The sequence below is a fragment of the Adiantum capillus-veneris genome, chromosome 5, assembly GCF_014529385.1.
Source record: "Adiantum capillus-veneris isolate H3 chromosome 5, ASM1452938v2, whole genome shotgun sequence".
In the NCBI taxonomy this organism is placed as follows: domain Eukaryota; kingdom Viridiplantae; phylum Streptophyta; class Polypodiopsida; order Polypodiales; family Pteridaceae; genus Adiantum; species Adiantum capillus-veneris.
In genome coordinates, this window is record NC_140935.1 from 103,139,911 (window position 1) to 103,162,198 (window position 22,288).

At 44.6% G+C, this 22,288-nt stretch overlaps 1 protein-coding gene across 2 annotated transcripts in view; it reads left to right on the forward strand.

The window, feature by feature from the left end:
• Positions 1-241: 241 nt before the first annotated feature.
• Positions 242-22,288, forward strand: part of LOC147457849 (uncharacterized) — a 144,036-nt gene continuing 121,989 nt past the window's right edge. The window contains exons 1-2 of one of the 2 annotated variants that reach the window (XM_086512634.1): positions 242-396; positions 4,454-4,617. In XM_086512634.1, the coding sequence (XP_086368760.1) occupies positions 4,462-4,617 (156 nt within the window). In that variant the 5' untranslated portion in view covers positions 242-396; positions 4,454-4,461. Of the gene's footprint in view, positions 397-475; positions 838-4,453; positions 4,618-22,288 lie in introns of those variants that run through there. The other variant, XM_086512635.1, reaches the window with a different exon arrangement.

The window sequence follows — 22,288 nt, forward strand, 5'->3', positions numbered from 1 at the left end:
CCAAGGGCAAGAGCCCTAGCAACGTGAACACCAGGTGAGCACAAGGTGATCCACATTTACAATATGACATACTCGAATCCCCTATATTTCAACGTACGCATGAGGGCGTAGTGGTTAGTGCACATGGCTCATGGTGAGGAAGTCAGGGATTCACGACATGGGGTGCGGATCGACCCGAACTGCCCGAATTTACTTTTCTCTCCAAATTTACCAAATTCGCATCTGACGACCCATATCACCTCAGCTGACGACCCATATCACCTCAGCCGTCATCCCATTTGAGCAATGCCCGTGTGAGATAGTGTGGAGGAAAGGTGGCGAAAGTTCACTTGTCGTGGTGATGGCATGAAAGCCACTCTCTCTGTACAGTTTCGAGCTACATTACTCCATTAACTGGTACTCTCTCTCTCTCTCTCTCTCTCTCTCTCTCTCTCTCTCTCTAACGCACGCACGCACAGCACGCACGCTCGCGCACACGCAGCATGAAAGACACAACCTATCTTACCGTAAGAGTCCTGTGTCCTACACTGAATGAAGCTGTTTTCCTTCGGTGAGAGAGTGGCGAAGAAGAGGCCAGCTGCGAGCCCAGGAAAACGGTGAGAGAGTGGCGAAGAAGAGGGCAGTTGCGAGCCCAGACATGGGGCTTGCCTCCACATGTGTAGAGCTTTTGTGGATTATCCTTAATAGCTACAGTGAGACACTCTTCGGACGCTGTCGACGAATCCAGGAGGTGTAGGCAATATCAGATGAGTCAAATTGATGTTTTTTATCTGGAGTTCAAGGACCCATGCCTGTTCTACAAGCACCTTCGGCGAGGCAAGATACGAGCGTGACATTGTAAGTTGATGAGACTCTATGTGCCTTTCAACCTTCAGATGTTTCATGCTGCTTGCCACAAACAAAGGGTCACATTGCCAGAAATGACAAAGAGTGATCAAGAGGTCAAGCCTTTAGATGTTTCCGGTGGCATGGAATCACCCAATTCAGTATGCATGGAATTTCCAGCATCTTGCGGAGCCATTTAGTAGATTTTATAATTCTGGAAGATACCAAGATCAACAAGAACGATTACTTTGTGCCGTGGCAGCCAGAAGGACGGGAGGGGGGAATAACTTGGATGTCCCTCGATTGCTATACTCCATCCATGTGCATTGCTTCAGTACAGCGTTTGTATCGATACACTTTTGTGAAGCTGATACTTCATATGTAGGTGGACTATAACCGGCCCGTACAACGTAGAGGGCGGTACTATTTCAATTACCTGTTAACTTTACACAGAGCACCGAGAAGGGAAGAGAACACAGTTGCGTCCAGCGACTAGAATGTCACTGCGCACCCGAGACCGACACCCTGTAGGCCCCAAAGACTGGCGCCCCTTTCGGTATTTCTTTATTCAAATTAAGGTAGACGATCCGACCACTTAGCACAAGCTTTCACAAAGCTGTCCAAACCTGGCGAGGGATGAAAACGTAGGTTTTCGACCGGATTTCGATAGCATAACGGCGCAAAAACCCTGTAGGTCAAAAACACCTATCTAGGACGGATTCCCTCGATATCTGGAAGCTTTCTGGTGAGTTGTCACAGAAATTCAGCGGGCTGTAATTCTCTGTTTTTCATTGTCGGGAGCCCAAAAGCCTGTACACGCATCCCAAGGCTCTCACGAGGCTCCCCTGATGTTCCCTTGCAGTTTAGGTGCGAAACCCTAAACCTGCAGAAAAACACAACATGCTGTAATTCCCTGTTTCAGATCGTTTTTAGCGGAGCGAACACGCCTACGCGTGTCCCAAGGGCTCCCGCACGCAATGGGGCAGTTCCCATGTGAATTGGACGAGTTTTCACGCGAGAAAACTCTCCAAACTCGCAATCTTTCGTGATGGAATTGTGCGTACCTGTGGGGGATTAGCAATTAGCTAATCCGGTTCCTGTTCAGAAGGCTCTTGCCTTGGCAAATGCGCATAAACCCCTAGAACTGTAGATAGGTCAAATGAGAAGCCCAGTAGTGGGGCATAACGTACTGTACGTAGGGGAGAAAGAGAGCAGTATGTAGCGTGCGGGGCATCACTCCCGTCACCATACTGTGCATAGAGGGCAAGGTAAGCATTCCATAGCTTCTGTACCTGCAACAATCCACCTGAGGCTGAAAATGGCGTCCCCTTTGTTGATATGCAGCTCGTTTTTGCCTCCCAGAGTGGCAGAATCACTCACAGGCTGACACGTCGTCCAGTTTTCGAGTTTGGGCTTTCCCTGCTAAAAATATCTCAACTGGTGCGTCAGTTGACTTGGCAGCAGAGCAATAAAATGTTCTCCTTGTCATTCCAGAGCTAATGACGCGAACACATTTTCCGGTCAAAAATAGCAGTTCCCTAAATTTTAGGAGATGCTTCCATGGCGTCCCTATCGGTCTCCTGACCATCATTGAAGACTACCATTTGACCAACATCTACAATGTGGGTTAATTTACTGGCCCCTTTCAACTTATAAAGTTGCAGTGACTTGACGAGTGGCCCAAATTCCAGTTTGGCGCACACGAGCTTCCATACTCATCAGAATTCAGTGCTAACTGGCCCGGGCAGTCCCTGTCTGACCGACCTAGATCCCCGATGTGAGAAACCCATTTAGCTGTAGCCGTTTCACACTGGCCATGCAATGTCCACTTGCACCTTTTCAAGGGTTCCGGGGAAAACAAGTAAAAATTAAATAAATAAAAATATCTAGTGCTTATTTACTAAAGGCAACAGGAAAAATACACCTCCTGGTGACATGGACAGACAGCTTAGCTGGGCGGCTATATGGAGCCCTGTCAAAGAGTGCATAATTGAGATGCATTCAGTACTGATCATACATACGTTTTTGAAGGAATTCAAAGGGTATATGCATCGTCTTTTAGACATGTGTGCCTTGTTCTTGAAGGCGGCGGCAATCGGCAGCCCTTGATAAGATTTACCGGAAGCCTACCGGAAGCTAGAAGGACGGGAGGGGGGAATAACTTGGATGTCCCTCAATTGCTATACTCCATCCATGTGCATTGCTTCAGTACAGCGTTTGTATCGATACACTTTTGTGAAGCTGATACTTCATATGTAGGTGGACAGCCAGCTTAGCTGGGCGGCTATATGGAGCCCTGTCAAAGAGTGCATAATTGAGATGCATTCAGTACTGATCATACATACGTTTTTGAAGGAATTCAAAGGGTATATGTATCGTCTTTTAGACATGTGTGCCTTGTTCTTGAAGGCGGCGGCAATCGGCAGCCCTTGATAAGATTTACCGGAAGCCTTTGATGAGGTTAAAAAAGGGGCACCTTTTCTAGAGGGTGCTCAAGGGGGCCAATGGTTAAGTATCGGGGTGCTTGCCCCTGTGCAGGTGTTGGTGACCGGCTGGGTCGGTTGAGTGAGTACTCAAGGAGTGTAATGTGGTCATACTTTACACAATGCGAGCGAGGAGCTATAGTGAACCTTGGGAAAACCAAGGCATTAGTCTTCCATACCTCAAGAACAACCAGAAGGTGATGGATTTTCAAATTTGGGAGCAGCGAGGTTGAGGTATCTGATTCTTATGGCTCTGAGACTGAGGCTACATCTCACAAAGTCACATGCAAAATACATTGGTATATGCTATTTCACATTACACATATTAAACCTTGCTTTAGGCAAATGCCAAGGACAGGGATCAAAGGGAGACCAGGAAGAGGACATGGAGACATATATGGCAAGGATGGAGGAGCACAAACAGCATCACGTGAAGATGATTAGGGAAACGGTAACCATTTTAGGACAGAGGGTGACATCACTACTTGACTTAAGGGCGATAAATCCCCAGCCTTATGATCGTTAGAGTAAATCACAGATGTGTTATTTGAAACGGATTTGAGAGGTGGCCTGCCGCCTGACTGAGATGGTCATACATGTGTTTCGAGAAAGTGAAAGGAGCAGCAGAGTGAACTATGGTGTGCAGCACAGTTTGTTCTCCATAACATCAAGCAGTGATGCCAAGGTATTTCTTACCTTTACATCCAGGCATGATGCCTTGTTTCATATCTGAATGCCAATGCTGCTTGTGAGGTTTAGTGAAACTTTGTATGAAGAGTTTAAGATGTGGCATTTGTGACTGTTCTAGAACCAGACAATTGTGTTTGCTTTCTCTTAAAAACTTATGATTGAAGTGCTTAGTGACACTTGTTGATTAAAAGCTGAGCTTGACAGGGTCACTTGTTTTCTGTGGGCTTATGTTTGCTTTCTCACTCGTTTTTCTGTGGGCTTGTTGCCAAAAGTCTGATGCTTGAGGAATTCTATCTAAAGGTATGTCTTCATCGACAACTTAGGACCGATCTGGCTGTATTTTATATAATAGATGGTTTTGGTTGTTCGTATTGTCTGATTGTAATGGTGGGCCACCAAGGAAAAGCCCTTTGCAAAGCTATAGCTACATCCTAACTCTTTTGTCTTGCTTGCAGATATCATCATGGCACCTCTCTCTTCTGATGGCACATCTCAGGCCAAGTTGCCCCTACGAATATTATGCTTAGTGATGGCCTATTCTTTCTTCAAGTCTTTCAATCCGTTTCTTGCATATACTGTTCCCTACATGGTCCAAATCAAAGGTTTGACTAACTTTCAGGTACCTTCTTATCACCTCAGGTGGAAAATTTTTGGCTCTATGATAGTGAAAACATAAATTTGAATTGTAGAAACATGTAATGGATAGATTTTTCCACATTTATCTCGTCTTGCCAAGGTGAAAGACTCCTTGTGAATCCACCACAAGCCATTACCGATGCTAGCCACAATTATCAGAGTGTCATGTGGAAATAAGATTCTTGGTGAGATATGACACATGTCTCACATTGCTAAGCACAAATGGATCAAATGTATCTCTTCTGTACAAATTATCCATAAGAAGAATCTTTTTCTATTTGTACGTATCCACGCTTGCTACTATTATAAATAGAGAACTGTACTTTATGAGGAGTAACATGAAAAGATGCACCAGATGCCAAGGTTTAGTCTTTGGTAAATGAGTCATCCTTGCTTGTCAAGATACATGTAAATAACCAAGAGGCAAACAAGATATCGTCGGCATCATCAGTGGGTGCAAACAAGATATTGCCAGCATAGTTGGAAAGTGCAATAATTTCTTCAATCTTAACTTTACCCTTGTCCTCTTTTTTTTTTCATCATGAGGCTTGTTCTTTTTCTTTTTCTCTTTCCACTTTGTAAAATTCTTCTTTGAAGTTGCTGTTCATTTTGCAATGATAGCACTGAGTAATGTCCTTTTTGTCTGTGGACTTACTATGATTGCCACGAGACCTGCTTCTCTCATGGGCCCTTCTCCTTGAATTACTCTCTAGCTCTGTTGACAGAGAGGCCTGCATTCTTCTTATCTTGTTCAATGGACTTCCTTTTAATCTTCTTTGAAAGGAGCTATACCAAAATGCAAGGCCAGGTGTTGTAGGAGTGCTAATGGCAATAACAAATGTGACCCATGATGTAGATAGAGAGCATTACAAGCATATATCCTTGATTTCCATACCTAAATTCAAACTTTTGAGCCTCCAAATGGCTGAAAATGTTATAGAATGCATTCAAATGTGAGGCATTGATGCTGCCTTCTTTCATTCTCAAATCAAAGAGTGTCTTCGTAAGACAAACCTTGCTTGAAGTAGTCTCTTTCTCATGGGTGTTGTACGGCCTTTTTCAAAGCGACTCTATGGTCTTCTAATTGATGTCAACATAGTAGATTAGTGCTATGTAAGCATAATGTGAGGACAGGGATCTTGGACAAGGTCTTAGGCAAGGAGTAATGAGCCCACATGGCATAATGGCAAGGGATTTATTAGCAAGGGCTATATAAGTACTAGATGGGCGGAATTTGTTTGGAAGTTGGCTGTCAAGAAAGCTCGCTGTTGCTGCTCTTCCCCCCGCCTCCCTGCTCGCCACTCCCCCCTTCTCCTGCCCTCCCTCCCTACCTGCCCGCCTCCCACTGCCCCCTGCCCACCTCCTCGCCCACTCCCGTGGCCACTCTCGCCCGCCCCCCCCCTCCCCCTCCCTGCGCCCTCCCCCCCCGCCGGCCCCCTTGGTCCTGCTTGGCTGGTCTCGTCAGCACCTTCAACGTGCTCGGTCCAGCAGAAGGCCTTCGCTCGCCGACGTCACTTCCTCCCTTCTCCACAGCAGCAGACACTATAGTGCCATAGTTGCATGCGAGTGTATGCGATTGTCATAGTGCATACAAGTGCGTGCTACTAAGTGGTGGAATTATTTTGTTTAATGAAGAAATTCATGTCGCATGCAACTTAAAGATTCCAAAACGCATGTCGATGTCGAATTTCTTCAAGCGAGTTTGGGTAACGAATTTATGTTTTGTTCCTTTTTCACTTGGATGTAATTTTTCATGTTTTGCAACTTTTACTATCTAAGCTACGGTGCTGATCTTTTCTGCAACTTCAAGTTTGTGCATGCATATGCATGGGATGTACATGCAAGCTATGGTATGTAATACATGCTTCTTGCATAGGAGGCATGCATGCATGCCGGCCAAGGAAGACGTGTATGCAAGGCATGTAATCACACTTGTATGTTGGAATGAAAGTCACGCATGCACTCTTTGGCTATGAACCAAGTACTTCTCTTTAGTTGTCACGGCATGGCCAATACAACTTCTATCAGGTATCTTGATGTTCTGAATTATTCTTTTAGAACATTTTTGCGTTTACAGGAAATTTATTTGGATTTCTATTAAGACAAAACCATATTATAATCAATTGGCAAGGCTAAAATTTTGAAAATTTGTGACCGTTTGGCAAGGCCAATCTATGATCCTCTACATTCATGCAAAGTGCATTTTAAATGTTAGGGATTGCCTAACTACTTTCTAGCTTCACCAGACTTCTCAAGGGAACCCATTTACATGCAAGCATTGGTTGCCAACAGTGGGTGACCTAATCGACAAGGGTTTTAGACATCAATTGGAGATCTGTAGCTGCTATAAATCATTACCGATTCCATCTATGGCTACAACCGGCTGTTGCTCCATCCACTAAAGGTGCATGCAAGGTATGCAAATCCAGTGGACGTAAAAATCCAAACAAGAAGGCTTTTTCTATGCTTTTGCAACTACGCTCAACACTTTGTCAAGGACATCATTTGCTACATTAAGGTATGATGATGGAAGTTTTGAGAAGTACTCTAAGGACACATCTTTGATGTTTGGAGAGTAAGCATATTATCTCTACAATGTTATGGGACATGGTCGAGTGACTACAAGTCACAGGAGATCATAACTTATTGTATGATAGTGATTTGTGAAGTAATATCTCTACGAGAGAGTTCATTTCAACAAGTACTACCTCATTATAGGTACAAACTTGTTCAAGTTCATGATTGGGCATACCTCCCTATGGTCTTTACAATGTTTTTTTCTTGATGGAAAAGTGCCTCTATAGCTATCAGCAATTATATTGTATTCTTTAATGGATTTGCATCTTTTATTTGTGCTCAACAAAATCAGCCTTGTAACCTCTTTGAGAAGCACGAGGACGGATGCTCACAATTCTATATGGTTATCCACAAAGGTGCGCATATGGTTTACAGTTCATGACAACAGAAGTACCCTTTTGAGACATGTAAAGCATGCACAAGAGTGCATATGTATTCATGTGTATTTAGGTATTCAAGCATACCTATTTCCACACACCTCCAAGACCTTTGGCATGAATTTGTGTATTTTACAAGCTGATATTTATTTTTCCATGTACAAATTTCTTATTATGTTTTGAACACGGATATTTCCGTCTAAGCATTTATTTTGCCTCCATCGACGAAAAATGACTCATTTAAGCATGGTTGTGAGCCATAGCAAATCAATTTTGTCAATTCTTTATCATTTTTGTCAAATCTCTTTCTTGTAAATAAGCGTGGTTATGAACCATAGCATCCATTCTTTATCATTTTTTAGTTAAGCAATCTGTCTATGTTACATGCATGGCATGCATCCCACTAAATGATCGATGCAACAATATACCAAACGTCCATATGTTAGGACATACATGATGATTTATGCTTTGGACAAGGGTTGTCACGGGGACGGGCACTATGTGCTAACAGAAAAGAACAGACTAAACAACTTTAAGCACTTCAAACAACAAATGAACTGAAAGAGATGCACGACACACAAGACGGGGAGTGGCGGAGTTCCACCCCAAGAGAGAACTGGCCCCAAACCCGCCCCTTTCGGTATTTCTTTATATTGCTTGAACTCATTACAATGCCACTCTGCACCTTCTCCAGAAGAGTGCTAGAGAATGAGCCCATGGCACATATTTAAAGGCCCTTGGCCTATGAAAAGCGCTTACATGAAAAGCTTCAAACTCAAAAGCATCTGGCTCAAAAGCTAGCCTGAAAATCAGCCAGCGCGATTTAGGAAATCCATACACCATCCATGTCAGCAGCCCGTAGCGTGAAATGCAGAGCTGTGTACAATCTGCCACGTGGCATTGTCAACTCAAAATGTGGGTGTCCGTATAGCTGCTACGTCATCAACAGTGTACGCCAATCAGTGTGTGTGTGGATCTTGCTTTATTTAATCTCTTTAGGTCACTTTGGCCCCATCAGACGGAGTCCCATAAGTTGGTGGGACCTGATATGTCAGCAGTTTGTGACAAGGGTGTCCTAGGCAAAGAGCCCATATGATTCTAGCTCATGTCAAAAGATTGTAAGATGGCTTAACCTATGGACAAGGGTCCTATCGTGGTGCTAGGGCTAACTGTGTGTATGTACTATTCATGTTTCTTTAATTACACTCATGGTAGATTTTTTTTTGAGTTATCAAAGGGCTCAAATTTGCAAGTAAAAGCTTGAGATGAGTCTAAACTGTGAGAAAAGGAGTGCAGGTACAGACTTTTCACAATGACAAACTGATGACTTCCTTATGGAGGTTTTGTTACATAGGATGTTTATTGACATCGTAAAATAAGGGAGAGCTTCAAAGGCACCAATCAAGGGAAGGCATAGCACTCAGTGTACAAGGATGTCTACTCTAATAGCATTTTTTCCATGTAGCTACAAGAATTAGAACTTTTATCTATGGCACTTGTTATCAGTCACAAGGGTGGACAACTGTCACGTCACGTGCACATGGCTCTGTGTGCCAAGTTGACATGCTTCATTAACTGCAAGAGCCAATTTTCCACCTATCCCTAGATAGGAGTGTCTAGTGTTGTCAGTTTTTAGCCCTTCCGCTTGCCGGTCGCGGCCCGAATCTGCTAACGCTAGCCTCTCCATTGCATCCCGGTACTTTGGCAGAATATTGAGCCTCTTCTTTGCCATTCCCTCGCCGCATCGAGTGCTTCCGTTGCTGTTCATCATCGGCTCCATCATCATCTGCGTTTTCAACCCTGCTTTACTCGACAGATCGGCTGCGTTTTTGCAGCCAGTTTTCAGCCCTTATTTCCTCTCACATTGGGAGCGCAAATCAGCCCCAGATCTACCCCTTGGCGGCCATCAACAACCCCTGATCGAGATAGATCCAAAGGTGCGTCAAATCAGCTCAGAGATGCTTCATTTTGAAGAGTTACCACGGCGAAATTCCCCATTTGAGTCAATAGAGTTTGCTGTCACAAACTGCTGAAGTGTTGATCCACTGAAGAACGGAGCCACTGTGTAGATCACCGGCCGAGGGGCCTAAACCCTAAGAAGCAGAAGCAGTAGAAACCGATAACGTGGCAGCTGTACGGACAGCCCGGATTTTGCATTGACTCTGCTGACGTGGCAGCCTGTACGGATTTTTGCGTTTCACGCTGACAGCCTGTACGGATTTTGTGATTTGCGCTGATAGGTTCTGACGTAGCACCGTACGGATTTCCGTAATTTGCACTAGCAGCTTTTGGACAAGATGCTTTTGAGTTTAAGGCTTTTCATGTAAACTGCTTTTGGACCTAGGGCCTTTAAATATAAGGCCATGGACTCATTCTCGAGTATGCTTATGGACAAAGGTGTAGAGGATAAAGTACCGGCTTGTACTCTGATGATGCAATATAAAGAAATACAGAAAGGGGTGCCAAAGTTTGGGGCCAATACTCTCTAGGGTGGAATTCCGCCACTCCGTGTCGCGTGTGCTCTCTCTCTCTCTCTCTCTCTCTCTCTCTCTCTCTCTCTTTCAGTTGAGTTGTTATTGAAGTGCTAAAAGTCTGTTCAGTCTGTTCTTTTCTATTGGCACGTGGTGCCCATCTTGTGACAGTGGTATTAGAGCATCAAGCGTGTGCTTTTCTGAATAGCATACCGGTCCTACAAAGAGCAGACAAAGCAAACCAGAGACTACTGGAATTTTATTTGAAGTATCTTCAGGTCCCGACCCCAGACTTATTAGCCACTCCCGCCCTTCATCGCGCATCGGGCGCGTTCCCGTCTTCACCTCTCATGTCTTACATGGCATAAGCCATAAAGATCACTTGCAAGAGAAGGATCTAGATTTGTTTCGAGTCACTGTTTTTCTCAGAAGCAGTGCTATGCAGATGTTGATGTCTATAGCTACCAAGCCGCACACTCCAAGGACTTGGCAAGCTTTCAAGAAAATTTTGCCCAAAGTTATATGGTTTTTGGCATCTTCCTTCGGAGTGCAACTTCTGGCAGAGTGGGGTATCCTAAAATGCTTGCCATGGAAACCCTAGCAGATTACGACTTGAAATTTTTGGACATCTCTCACTCGGTGTCTCTTCTCAGGATGATAACCTTGGAGGTCCAGTGTGATTGCCAGGTCTTGGGACTACCACCACCGCCACATGAACATTGCTTACCGAGGCTTGTTTTGACTATTAAAGAGTTTGTGGATTGTGTTGCGGTTGGCTACGACCTTATGGTAGGAACCTAACCCTAATTTTTGGTGCAGGTTTCAGGATGGAAAGTCAGTCGACTTTTCAAGCGCGACTTGATGTCGAGATTGCTTTTTAAGTTTGAGTTCTGTTTGAGAACTTGTTGGTAATCCTGTTTGAAATTTGTTCAAAATGGATGGTATTTGTTTTGAACCTGTCTTGGTGCCGATTTGAATTGTTTGACTCTGGTTTTAATACTGGTTTCATTGATTGGTGATTGTACTCCTGGGTGGAGAAGTGAGAAATACTGTTTTGGTATTATTTGAACCTCGAAACAATGCAAGCCGATGTCTGGGGAGCGTTTCGTTATATGTTTGAACCTCGGAACGACGTAGGCCGATGTCTGGGGAGCATTCCGTTGTATGCTAGAAAATGTCACAAATGGGTGACGTGGCATGTCATCTTGGACATTGGGGCAGCAGAGCACACACACCCTCCCTGGCCGAAAAATCCGCTGTTAGGTCTGACGTGGCAGCAGCGTACGTACCCCCCCCCCCCCCGAAAACGCGGATAGATGTACGGACTGCTGATGTGGCGCTGTTGTACGTAATTGCAGCTTTTGCGCTGGGGAAAGAAAAGCAGTAAAAACTCTACGCAAGGCTGGCTGAAACTCTACGCAAATTGCTTTATTTTGTAATCTTTTGGGACAGCTTTTGGGGCTCTGCTTTTGGCATCCCTTGTAACTCTTCATAAGTGTAGTTGGGCTCCCACTTCTCAGAGCATGTGGACGCAGAGTCTGAGAGTGAGACCCAACCACTCCCGTGTACTTTGTGCAACAGATTAATACATACCAAAAGGGGCGTCAGTCTTTGGGGCCAATATCTCTAGGCACGGAACTCTGCCGGGCCGTGTCGAATCAATTGTGAACTAGGAACTGTTTTGACGTGAATTCTAGTCGTGTCGCGGTAGAATCTTGACTTGGAGTGTCCAAGTCTGTTACAGTGGTATCAGAGCGCGGCCGATTTCTCTTCTACCCGAAAATCCGATCCTTTTTCTAGCGACACTTATGGAATGTGTACCCCCTTGGCCTCATATATATGAGTGCCCAAGGTGGGCGTCCAACTCAAGTGGACGGCCGGCTCCAAACTCGGGGGGTCGGACAAGGTAAAACCTATGCTATAGGTGGCCAACAACGGAGACACTAACCGTACAAGGAAGTGCCCTAGACGTGTGTGAAGTAGCAGAGTGCTGTAAATCTAACACCCCCTCTCAGCACCTGATGATGAACAAACCGCGTGAAGCCGAAGATGTGAAGCAAATGATGAAGATGTCTACTGCGATGTCCACTGAAGGATACTCCATGAGGGTAGCAGCAGTCTGAGGTGTCCCAACCGCCAAGAAATCTCCATGGAAAGATGCCGTCACGAGTAGTGTAGCAAACTGATGTACTCCGCCGATACAGGGTGAAGATACTGCATGAAGGCCCCGAATTGAGAATAAAAACAACCGCTTGTCGTAAAAGAAGTGCCAATAGACTTGTAAGTGTCCTGCCCAATAGGATCTATGGTGCTTGTAATCAAAACGTCTAAAGAAAATGGGGGAATCCTAGGAACCGTCATGAGAATGATCGGAAGCTTGTCAATGCATGAACCTGTAACCCAGTGTGGCCAGGTGGCCAAGCTGTGTAAAACTCCAGGAATGCCAGATGTAGCAATCTGCGCTATAAACGTCCTCCGAAACAAGGAAAGCAAGACTAAGCAGTCTGCACTGTAGAAGCTACCGTAAGCCCAACAGTCACAGATAGACCACACAGACCACCACTGGATGGTGTCCTGTCAGTAGGTAGGGTAATCCAAGATGAGGGGAAAGCCAGACTCGACAGTCTGTGCCGTGAAGGGTCTCTTAGAAGAGGTGTGGTCAGACTAAGTTGTCTGCACCATGATCATCTCGTAGAAGTAGGGAAGCCAGACTGAGTAGTCTTCACTATGAATAATCTCTGAGAAGAGGAAAGGCCAGACCAATCTGTCTCCGCCGTCTTGATTGTATCTCCTGCCTCCAATCCTTTAGTGTCAACCAAAACAAACTCCACACCAACAGCGCCACCAAACCGCAACTCGGTGTGGCTCTCAATGTGAATGACCTGGGAGTGTCCTACTGCCCAGGTCTGGGGATAAGTCTGCTGTAAGGTTACCGAGGGCGATTGTAAGCAACTCTGAATGTAGCAATCCAAATGATTAGGAGTCTGGAAGAGCAACTGCACTACCATCCAAGCCAAGCTCCGTATGATTCCGGATGTAGACGGGGGATTCCTGATCTCCCGCATCTCGCGGGTAAACTCTCCAAGAGAGTCCAAAGCACTGAAGTCCCACTCTAGTCTGTAGATCCAAGCAATGAATCTGTCCAAGAAGAGATCCAAGATCCTCTCCCTAAGTCCATGTAGATGCTCCTGTGTAAGCAATTGATCTGACGTGTTGAGGTCAAGTGGTAAGTGTCTGTCCACCCAAGATGGTGGTGTCTCCTCTGGGAATGTCGGAATCCCATATGCCATGAGCATGGCCATATCTTGTGTGAACTCCTTTGATGAGTGCATAGGTGTGTCCATAGCAAACCACAAGTCACCACCCCCTCTGGAGTGCGCAACCGCCGAATGATGGCTGGAGTGAATGGATCTCCCAAGGATCGTACGCCCGTAGATGATGAAGCCGATGCCAAAGATACCGTGTACTACAACAGTCACTGAGAGACTGCATGGACCACCATCGGATGGTGTCCTGACAGGAGGTAACTTCATCCTCTGTGAAAAACACAAGCCAATAGGCTGTTGTCCACCCAAAAATGCAGCTGCGAGGTGATGAAAATGCTGATGTCCAGCAATTTTCAGCGTACTTGTACGCTTCCGGTGAGGTCCGGAGCGGTGCAGAGGGTGTGGGGAGGGTTTATCTCTATGTGCACAGCAGTCAGAGGGCTGAAAACAGAGAAAAATAAGCAGGTATGTATGGCTGAAATCTATAGCAGATGAAGAGGATTCCCACCGGCAATGCACCGGATGCAAAACCGGGAAGAAAGGCAAGATCTGAATGGGTATGGCTAGCGCTCCCCTTCTGTTGCAAAAACGCTGCCCTGCTGTCCTGAAAACGCAGATCTGGCTATCCAAAAATACAGATCTGGCTGAAAACGCAGGTGGAGCAGAGGGTTTTCCTGCGACGGAAATGTCCCAGAAGTGTAGCACTGGCAGCCAGGAAGTGATCACCCGGTGTAGGAGCAAAAATGCAAGTGGAGGTGGATCCTCCGCGACAGAAAAACGGCAAAATCCATCGCGTGCCCGGCTTTTGCAAAACGCTGGCAGATCTGCAGAAAACGCTGGCTGATCTGATCTTCTTCTTAGGAGGGAGGACCTCATGTGGGTTTTGATGCGCTCTCACCACTGGCGACTGATACCATGTGAGTGCGCGCGGGTACGGAAACGTGAGAGAGGAGAGGAGAGAGAGACAGAGAACACAACACCTATGTGGGAAAGGGGGCGATCAGTTTCCCATGACTACCAGAGCAGAAGAACCATACAATGCTAGATCATAATGAAATGTGCCTCATATATATGAGTGCCGAAGGTGGACGCCCAACTCAAGTGGGCGGCCCACCCCAAACTCAGGCGGCCGGACAAGGTACAACCTATTCTATGGGTGGCCAGCCCGGAGACATTAGCCATACAAGGAAGTGCCCTAGACTTGTGTGAAGCAGCAGAGCGGTGTAAATCTAACAAGGTGTGGGGGGCCCTTGAGAGAGTTGGTTGAGACCCTATCGGGTGTCATTCTCCTTCTCTCTCTCTCTCTCTCTCTCTCTCTCTCTCTCTCTCTCTCATCAGAGATGTCTTGGGCTATATCTAGTTGAGTTCACAGGCATAGAGAAACTTTACTGAGGAGAGCTGAAGAGAGACAACCCTAGAGACAGATCACAGATTTCTTTACACTAGATATTGTACACCCAGAAGAACAGACAGAGGAGCAGCCACAGTGGAGAGGTCTGCCCGCACTACTGGCATTCTCATAGACCGAGCATTGGAGCTAGGGAGATCTAGACGACCCCGATGGAGAAGAGGAGCTACACAGTTTCGAAGGAGGCTACAGCAAAGGATTCGAGCCATACTTTTTCGTCGTCCAGACTGCAGATGAAGATGGATCTCTACTTCCCTCCCATATTGTCTACACATTGTACTGCTTAGTTTACACATTTCACGCCTTTCACCTTTCACACCTGTTAGCTTAGTTTAGGATTCCGCAGTATTTATATTTTGTTATCCTAGTTTAATTTATTTTGTTAATCTGACTTCGTATCAGATATACCGCATTGTAACTTTGTGGTCTCATAGGTCACGTTGGCCTTTGAAGACGTTAATATAACATTTCATTTCATTTCATTTCTCTCTCTCTCTCTCTCTCTCTCTCTCTCTCTCTCTCTCTCTCTCCATCTCTACCTCTCTCTCTCTCTCTCAGTCTCTCTCTACAAGGAAATAAAAGAAACCATCATTTGTGGAAAAGAAAGAAGTAAAGATTTGTGGAAGTGTAAAACCTCGATCTCACCATTTCAATTCTGCTGCACTTGACATTGGTATCAGAGCTTTGTGATTTTGCACTAATCCGCTGCTCTTTGAATTTTTTTTTTCACTCTAGTGTCTGAGTGTGTGTTGTAGCGTTTTGTCCAAGGACACTTCTCTCACTTAGGGAATTGCAAGAACAACCATTGCACGTAGGACCGTGCACCTTGAGTGTAGGAAATGCTAACACTAAATACCGGGGGTTACAGTTGTGTACTTGCGAGAGGGTAGTTGACATCGTGGGCCTGCATGCGCAGCCATATTCGTTGCAAAGACGAGGATTCATCTAGCACTGGGGCCTTAAATTTGTATGCAATTTATCCCTCAAAAGGAACTCAAAAATCATCTATTGAAATAAAGTTCTTAAAAGAACCCAAAAGTCCTGCTAACAACAACTGAAGCGGGAAGGGGAACAAACCTCGTGCATTGGCCTTTCCCTTCATCCTCAACATCGGGTCGCAACTTGTTGATGAGAGAATCTTCTCCAGGACAACAATCTAATAATACTATGGCAAGAATGTAACAAAAATTTGGTAGTGTTTTGGTATATAATTAAAAAAACAACAACTATAAGCAATGAGAGAACAACAATGTACCATAAATAAGCCATAGATGGAATCTAAACTGATTCAAACCATGTCAAGCCACTTTGGCTAACGAGCAAAGCGCCTATATCCAATCTATAGATATGCTAGGGCATGGCTGCAAAAGGGGATCTTTGGCAAAGTTAATCTGCCTCACGTGTGTATCAACCCACTCTCAACTTCAGAAAAACTCACCATGACCGTGACAAAGGCTGCAAAGTATGCATACCAAAGTCATAGATGTGCCTATACTAAAGTGCCTAGAATAGCCAATATGGCGACCATGTAAACATACACAGGCAGTATTTTTAAGAGTTGTGTAGATATAGGAGATAGAAAAAGACCAACAACTGCTAACAATAGCAGATATTTTTGTGCAAACACGTGCCAAAGTAAAGCAATCCCAACTCTCACGTGAGCTGGAATCTGCCTCAGTCAAGCATGAGAGACAGCAAGTCTCTAGTAAAATGGCAATACGGAAGAGATAGATCTGCCTAAAAATGGGCTGGACTGAAGTAAGCCCCACACAAATTTGCCTCAGCATGCATACGAGGCATACACTCACAAAAGAGCGTAAGTTGCATAATTGCAAAAGGGTTGGCTCAAGTCTGGCATAAACACACCAAACTAGCTCAACTTTGCCACTATAGCATCGGGTAGCATCAACATAGTCTCAAAATAGCATCAACGTCTCATTATGCTCAAGATGCCCTACACAGCCCACAACTATAAACCATTCAATGGCATCAAACATCGGTCTTATGGGCATGATGTAATGGACTTGGACACTCTAAGTCCAGAATCTACTACGACACCACAAATAATCACTTCAAAACAATTCAAAGTTCACAATTGATTCGACACTGGCCCGACGGAGTTCCGTGCCTAGAAATATTGGCCCCAAAGACTGGCGTCCCTTTTGGTATTTCTTTTTTATTAATTTGCAACTCAAAGTACAAGCGAGTAGCCGGACTCACTCTCAGACTCTGCGTCCAGATGCTCTCAGAAGTGAGAGCCCAGACTATCAATATAAAGGTTTATAAGGGATGCTAAAAGGAGAGCCCAAAAGCTGTCCCAAAAGCTTCAAGTTAAAAAGCCCTCATAAAGAAAATAAAAGCTCTTTCTCTCTCTTTCTCTTATGTCTTAGTAAAGAATAAAGCAAGTTCAAATTGCGTAGGATTTTTTTAACGTAGCCTTTCGGTTGCAATTCCGTACACTTTTTTTTTGTTGCGTAGGCTGTCCGTACAGTATCCGCAGATTGCGCTGCATTTCACGGAGAGGCCCGTACGTTGCTGCCACGTGTCCAGGACTACCCTCCACGTCAGCACTGCATCGTGTGTGTACTGTGTCCACCATGCCACGTCACTAGGTTGTGACATACCCCCCTCTTGAAAGCATTGTAATCGCCCTCAATTACGCCTGCAAAACAGACAGGGGCTATAAACTGTCTTAGCAGACACTGACTGGTAGTACCGACGCACTAGGAACACACAGCTAGCACATGTACCAATCGACAGTCACATCACACGACATGAGAGGACATCACTTGACATCAGAGGACATCACATGACAAATCACATTCAACATTCATTCGGATCTCAGACCATGATTTATCGGCAATGCAATTAGCAATCGCATCTAGATTCACTCAAGACCTCATAGATGCCCGATTGACTAATCCCTATTGCAACCATGTCTATCGAGATCATTCAGACCAAAATGCCGCAGTCATTTTGTCTTTTAGTTCTTGCACTTAAACAAGTCAAGAACAAATCAGTTTCATATTATCCGGAATTCCATTTCAGTAGAATACTGTCAGCTCTCAGTATCCCTGAAGCTCAAAGAGACATCAGTGCTCTAGTATTCAAAAATCGAGGCATCTGTTGACAAAGGAGCGGAGTAACTCCGCTCTTGTGCAAACCCACTGCACCAGATCTCCGGCCAAGCTGAATTCGGGGTTTCATTTGGAATAGACTATGCTAAACCAAAAGCTTCAAGGTGAAGTTTCACAATCTGAAGAGTATCTGCTAGGTCCTCCTCCTCCGTCCACTTCGCATCCAATGCAGGATAGTTCTTGAATTTAACCAAGAACCGCCTTCTCACTTTACCCTTATTCTTTCTGTCCTTATGTACCAATATCTGTTTTGGAACAAGGATCTCCTCGTTTTCTTCCACTTAGGGTAGCTCATCAGGCTCCTCATCTTCGGGCACATAACCTTTAAAAGGTTTCAAGAGACTCACATGAAATGCATTGTGAATCCTCCAAGTGTCAGGCAATTTCAGTAGGAAGGAGATGTCATCAATATTTTCGGAGATCTGGAAAGGTCCGTAGTATCGCATACTAAGCTTTGGAAAAAGCCTCTCCTTTCCCTTTTTTTTTTCTCAAGCGTGCCTTCTCAAAACGTAAAAGCACCCAATCATTTTTCTTCAATTTCAAATCGCGACGATGGCGATCCGCTGCGTTTTTCTATCTTTCCTGAGATTTCTGCAAAGCCTCGCGGACCTTGGCAAAAGACGTGTCCAAGTCGTGCGTGTACTCATCGGCTCCAAAATCCTATCTTTTGTTCTTAGGCAGGGTGGAATCTTCGGAGCACCTTCAATAATTTCAAATGGCGCCTTTCGTGGCGAAGAGTGTACCGTGTTGTTGTAGGCAAATTCCACCAAAGGTAAGTAGTTTTCCCATTGAGTCTTCTGATCCGAGATGTAAGACTTCAATAAATCTAGTACCACTGAATTAGCAATCTCAGATTGCCCGTCAGTCTGCGGGTGGAAAGATGACGAGAAGTGCAACCACGTGCCAATGTTCTCTCAAATTGCCTTCCAAAACAAACTGGTGAATCTGGGGTCCGTGTCGGAGACAATCGTCTCAGGCATGCTATGTAATCTGAAGATCTGGGCCACAAACAGTCTCGCTAAGTGATCCGGCTTGACTGTTTTCTTTATTGGAATGAAATGAGCATGCTTGCTAAATCTGTCAATAACAGTCCAGATACCATCGTGACCACTGTGTTCTCGGGAGATAAAAAATGAAATCCATTGCAATACTTTCCCAGGGGCGGGTGGGTATGGGCAAAGGCTGGAACAATCCCTGCGCTTGATGCCTGTCAAACTTGACCTTCTGGCATACCAAGCAACTGCGCACAAACTCGTCCACATCCTTCTTCTGCTTTTTGTCGTGCTTTTTAGCTTTGTTCAGCGCGTCAAAAAGCTGAGCAATTCGTGCATCAACCACCTCTTCTAATTCTTGCTCTGTATACATCCTGGGAGTAGGAGGTTTCTTGAGAGCTGGTTTGAGGGGTGGTTTTGTGGTCTACCGCCACTATGTGTGCACCTCATTGAAAGAAGTCTGGCTCATATATTTTGCAAATTTCGGGTCCTTCACAAAATTAAGCATCATCTTTGTTGCATCGCCGATCAATCGTCAATGCTCCATCTCTTCGAGCTCCGCCTCTTCGAGCTCCGCCTGAGTAGGCCGAGGCGGGCTGTACTCGCGTGAATCTTCGTTGTGATCTCTTCCCACATCTCCGGATGCAGAGAAAGTCGACTGATCTCTGCTTGAAGCCATAAGTTCCGCATAAGAAGGATCGGATTTCCCATAGAAGAGAAATCGGCCGAGCTTTGATACCTCTGTAACGGACTTGGACACTTTAAGTCGAGAATCTACGGTGACACCACAAATAATCACTTCAAAACTGTTCACAGTTCACAATTGATTCGACACTGACCCGCGGCAGAGTTCCGTGCCTAGAAATATTGGCCCCAAAGACTGGCGCCCCTTTCACTATTTCTTTTTGTATTAATCTGCAACTCAAAGTACAAGCGAGTAGCCAGGACTCACTCTCAGACTTTGCGTCCAGATGCTCTCAGAAGTGAGAGCCGAGACTATCAATATAAAGGTTTACAAGGGATGCTAAAAGCAGAGCCCAAAAGCTGTCCCAAAAGCTTCAAGTTAAAAGCCCTCATAAAGAAAATAAAAGCTCTTTCTCTCTCTTTCCCTTATGCCTTAGTAAAAAAATAAAGCAAGTTCAAATTGCGTAGGATTTTTTTTACGTAGCCTTTCGGTTGCAATTCCGTACACTTTTTTTGCTGCATAGGCTGTCATACAGTATCCGCAGATTCCACCGCATTTCACGGAGAGGCCTGTACGCTGCTGCCACGTGTCCAGCACTGCCCGCCACGTCAGCACTGCATCGTGTGTGTGTACTGTGTCCACCATGCCACGTCACTGGGTTGTGCACATGATAATTGCATAGGTGCATGATTTGACTTTAGCCAGCATAAAGCGTTAATTGCTCACAATGCATCAAATGAAAAATAAATCCGAGATAGGTGCTTAAGGTTGCTCAAATATGCAAGTGCCCTTTAGTGATTGTTGACCTGCTATTGAAATGGTGCTTGAGCCTTGAGTGATACCAATCTGACATGCAATGCAATCACCCTCAGGATGGATGATCCACACGACCACAAAACCGTAACAAATTTCTGTACGAAATGAATAATGAATCACACTTGACACTTGAACGAACGTGGAATAGGCATAGTTCCCCTTCTTCGAGTATTGGCCCTCAAGTTGAGGGCCCTTGGTGGTATTTGTTTTTTTATTAATCAAGAGAGTTCACAACTATTCTGTGTGAACACACACTCCATCTGTTTATAACTAGCACTGGGGCCTTAAATTTGTATGCAATTTATCCCTCAAAAGGAACTCAAAAATCATCTATTAAAATAAAGTGCTTAAAAGCACCCAAAAGTCCTGCTAACAATAACAAAAGTGGAAAGGGGAACAGACCTCGTGCATTGACCTTCCCCGTTCATCCTCAGCATCTGGTCGCAACTTGTTGATGAGAGGATCTTCTCCAAGACAACAATTTAATCCAACCTTAAGTTGGAATGCTGAAATGTAATGAAAATATCATGTAAGGGTGAATTATATTTTTGTAATTCAGGAAAAGGTTTACCTACCCACCTTGATTGGAGCTACCTAATAGTACACTAATCACAACTACCCGCCAACTCCTATCACGCCTACCACTCACAACTACCCTCTTTCATGACCTCGTAGACAAACCTATGTACTGGTGTATCTTTCATAGTAGTGAAATCAGTTTTCAGGTGTTCTTGGCTTGGGGCTTGAGTATTTCATCAGTGCCTTGTCTACTTTCAGTTAGTGCTAAGGTTATTTGAATAGTTTGCACATTTCTTGCCCAACACATTATTTACACTAATAGGAAGAGCGCATGTTGTACCATGTTAAAGATGAACAGCATATTTTTTGTAGCTACCTTGCCTTGAAGGGAAGGCATCCCTTGGATACCTCCTATGTTGTCAGGTATGCCTTGCCTTGCCTAATTTATATATTCATGACCTTGCCTTGGTTGAATATCCAGACTCCTAGTTACATCAATGCCTTGTAAGTAGCAGCAGCTCGCCTGGATCTTGTATCAGCTTGACCAACAAGTGTTTCTATTGCTCCATGAGCATCTGAAGTATCTCATGCTGTGGTGCTTGTTGTTGAGGCAAAGACATCACAATCTCCCCTATCCCCTTCGTATAAGGACCAAAACAAGCAATACACATAGGCCTTCTCTTTAAGGAAGGGAAAGTGTAAATCTATATCTCCTCTTGATATGAGCCCCAGATCAAGTGCAGTTTGTCAAAACATTTGCACTTGTGATGCCCCCATAGTAAGTTGGGAATGTCATCAATTTTTTTGACTATTCTGGTTTTTTATCGCCAGTGATAACACTTTTTCTTACTTGAAACTGAAAACCATTATGGTGCGCATTTTATGTTAGGATGTTTGTTATACTATCTTACACTATGATTTTGTCTTAAGTTCAAGTTGTTTTTATACATGTGTTATGTAATGGCTGAAATCTTGGTGCTTCTTTCATGAAAAAAGGCTCTATTCAGGGTATGATTCAAATGCATTTTCAAGTTTTGTGCTTCTGTATTGTACCTCTATCGAAAAAAATTGGAAGGTGCAAACTGAGAGTGCAATTGGAGCACACTTATACCTCACACAGCTTTAAATCAAAGAGTGTTGGTTTAATTTGAGGTAGCTTCTAGATCAAAAAGAGAATTTGCGTAATGAGCAAAGTTGCAATAAATGGATGGACAATGGAAGTCGGCAGACTGATGATATTGATACCCATTTGCAGAATTTATTGTATATACTCATATCAGTAGTGAACAAGGGAAAGTCTCTCATGTGTGAAACTGGTTGCTTACTTGAAAGTGTGCATGCAAACTTGGCTTTGACAGAAGGTTGTGACTTAATCATGATCAAGGTGCATTTAGTCATCTGCAAGT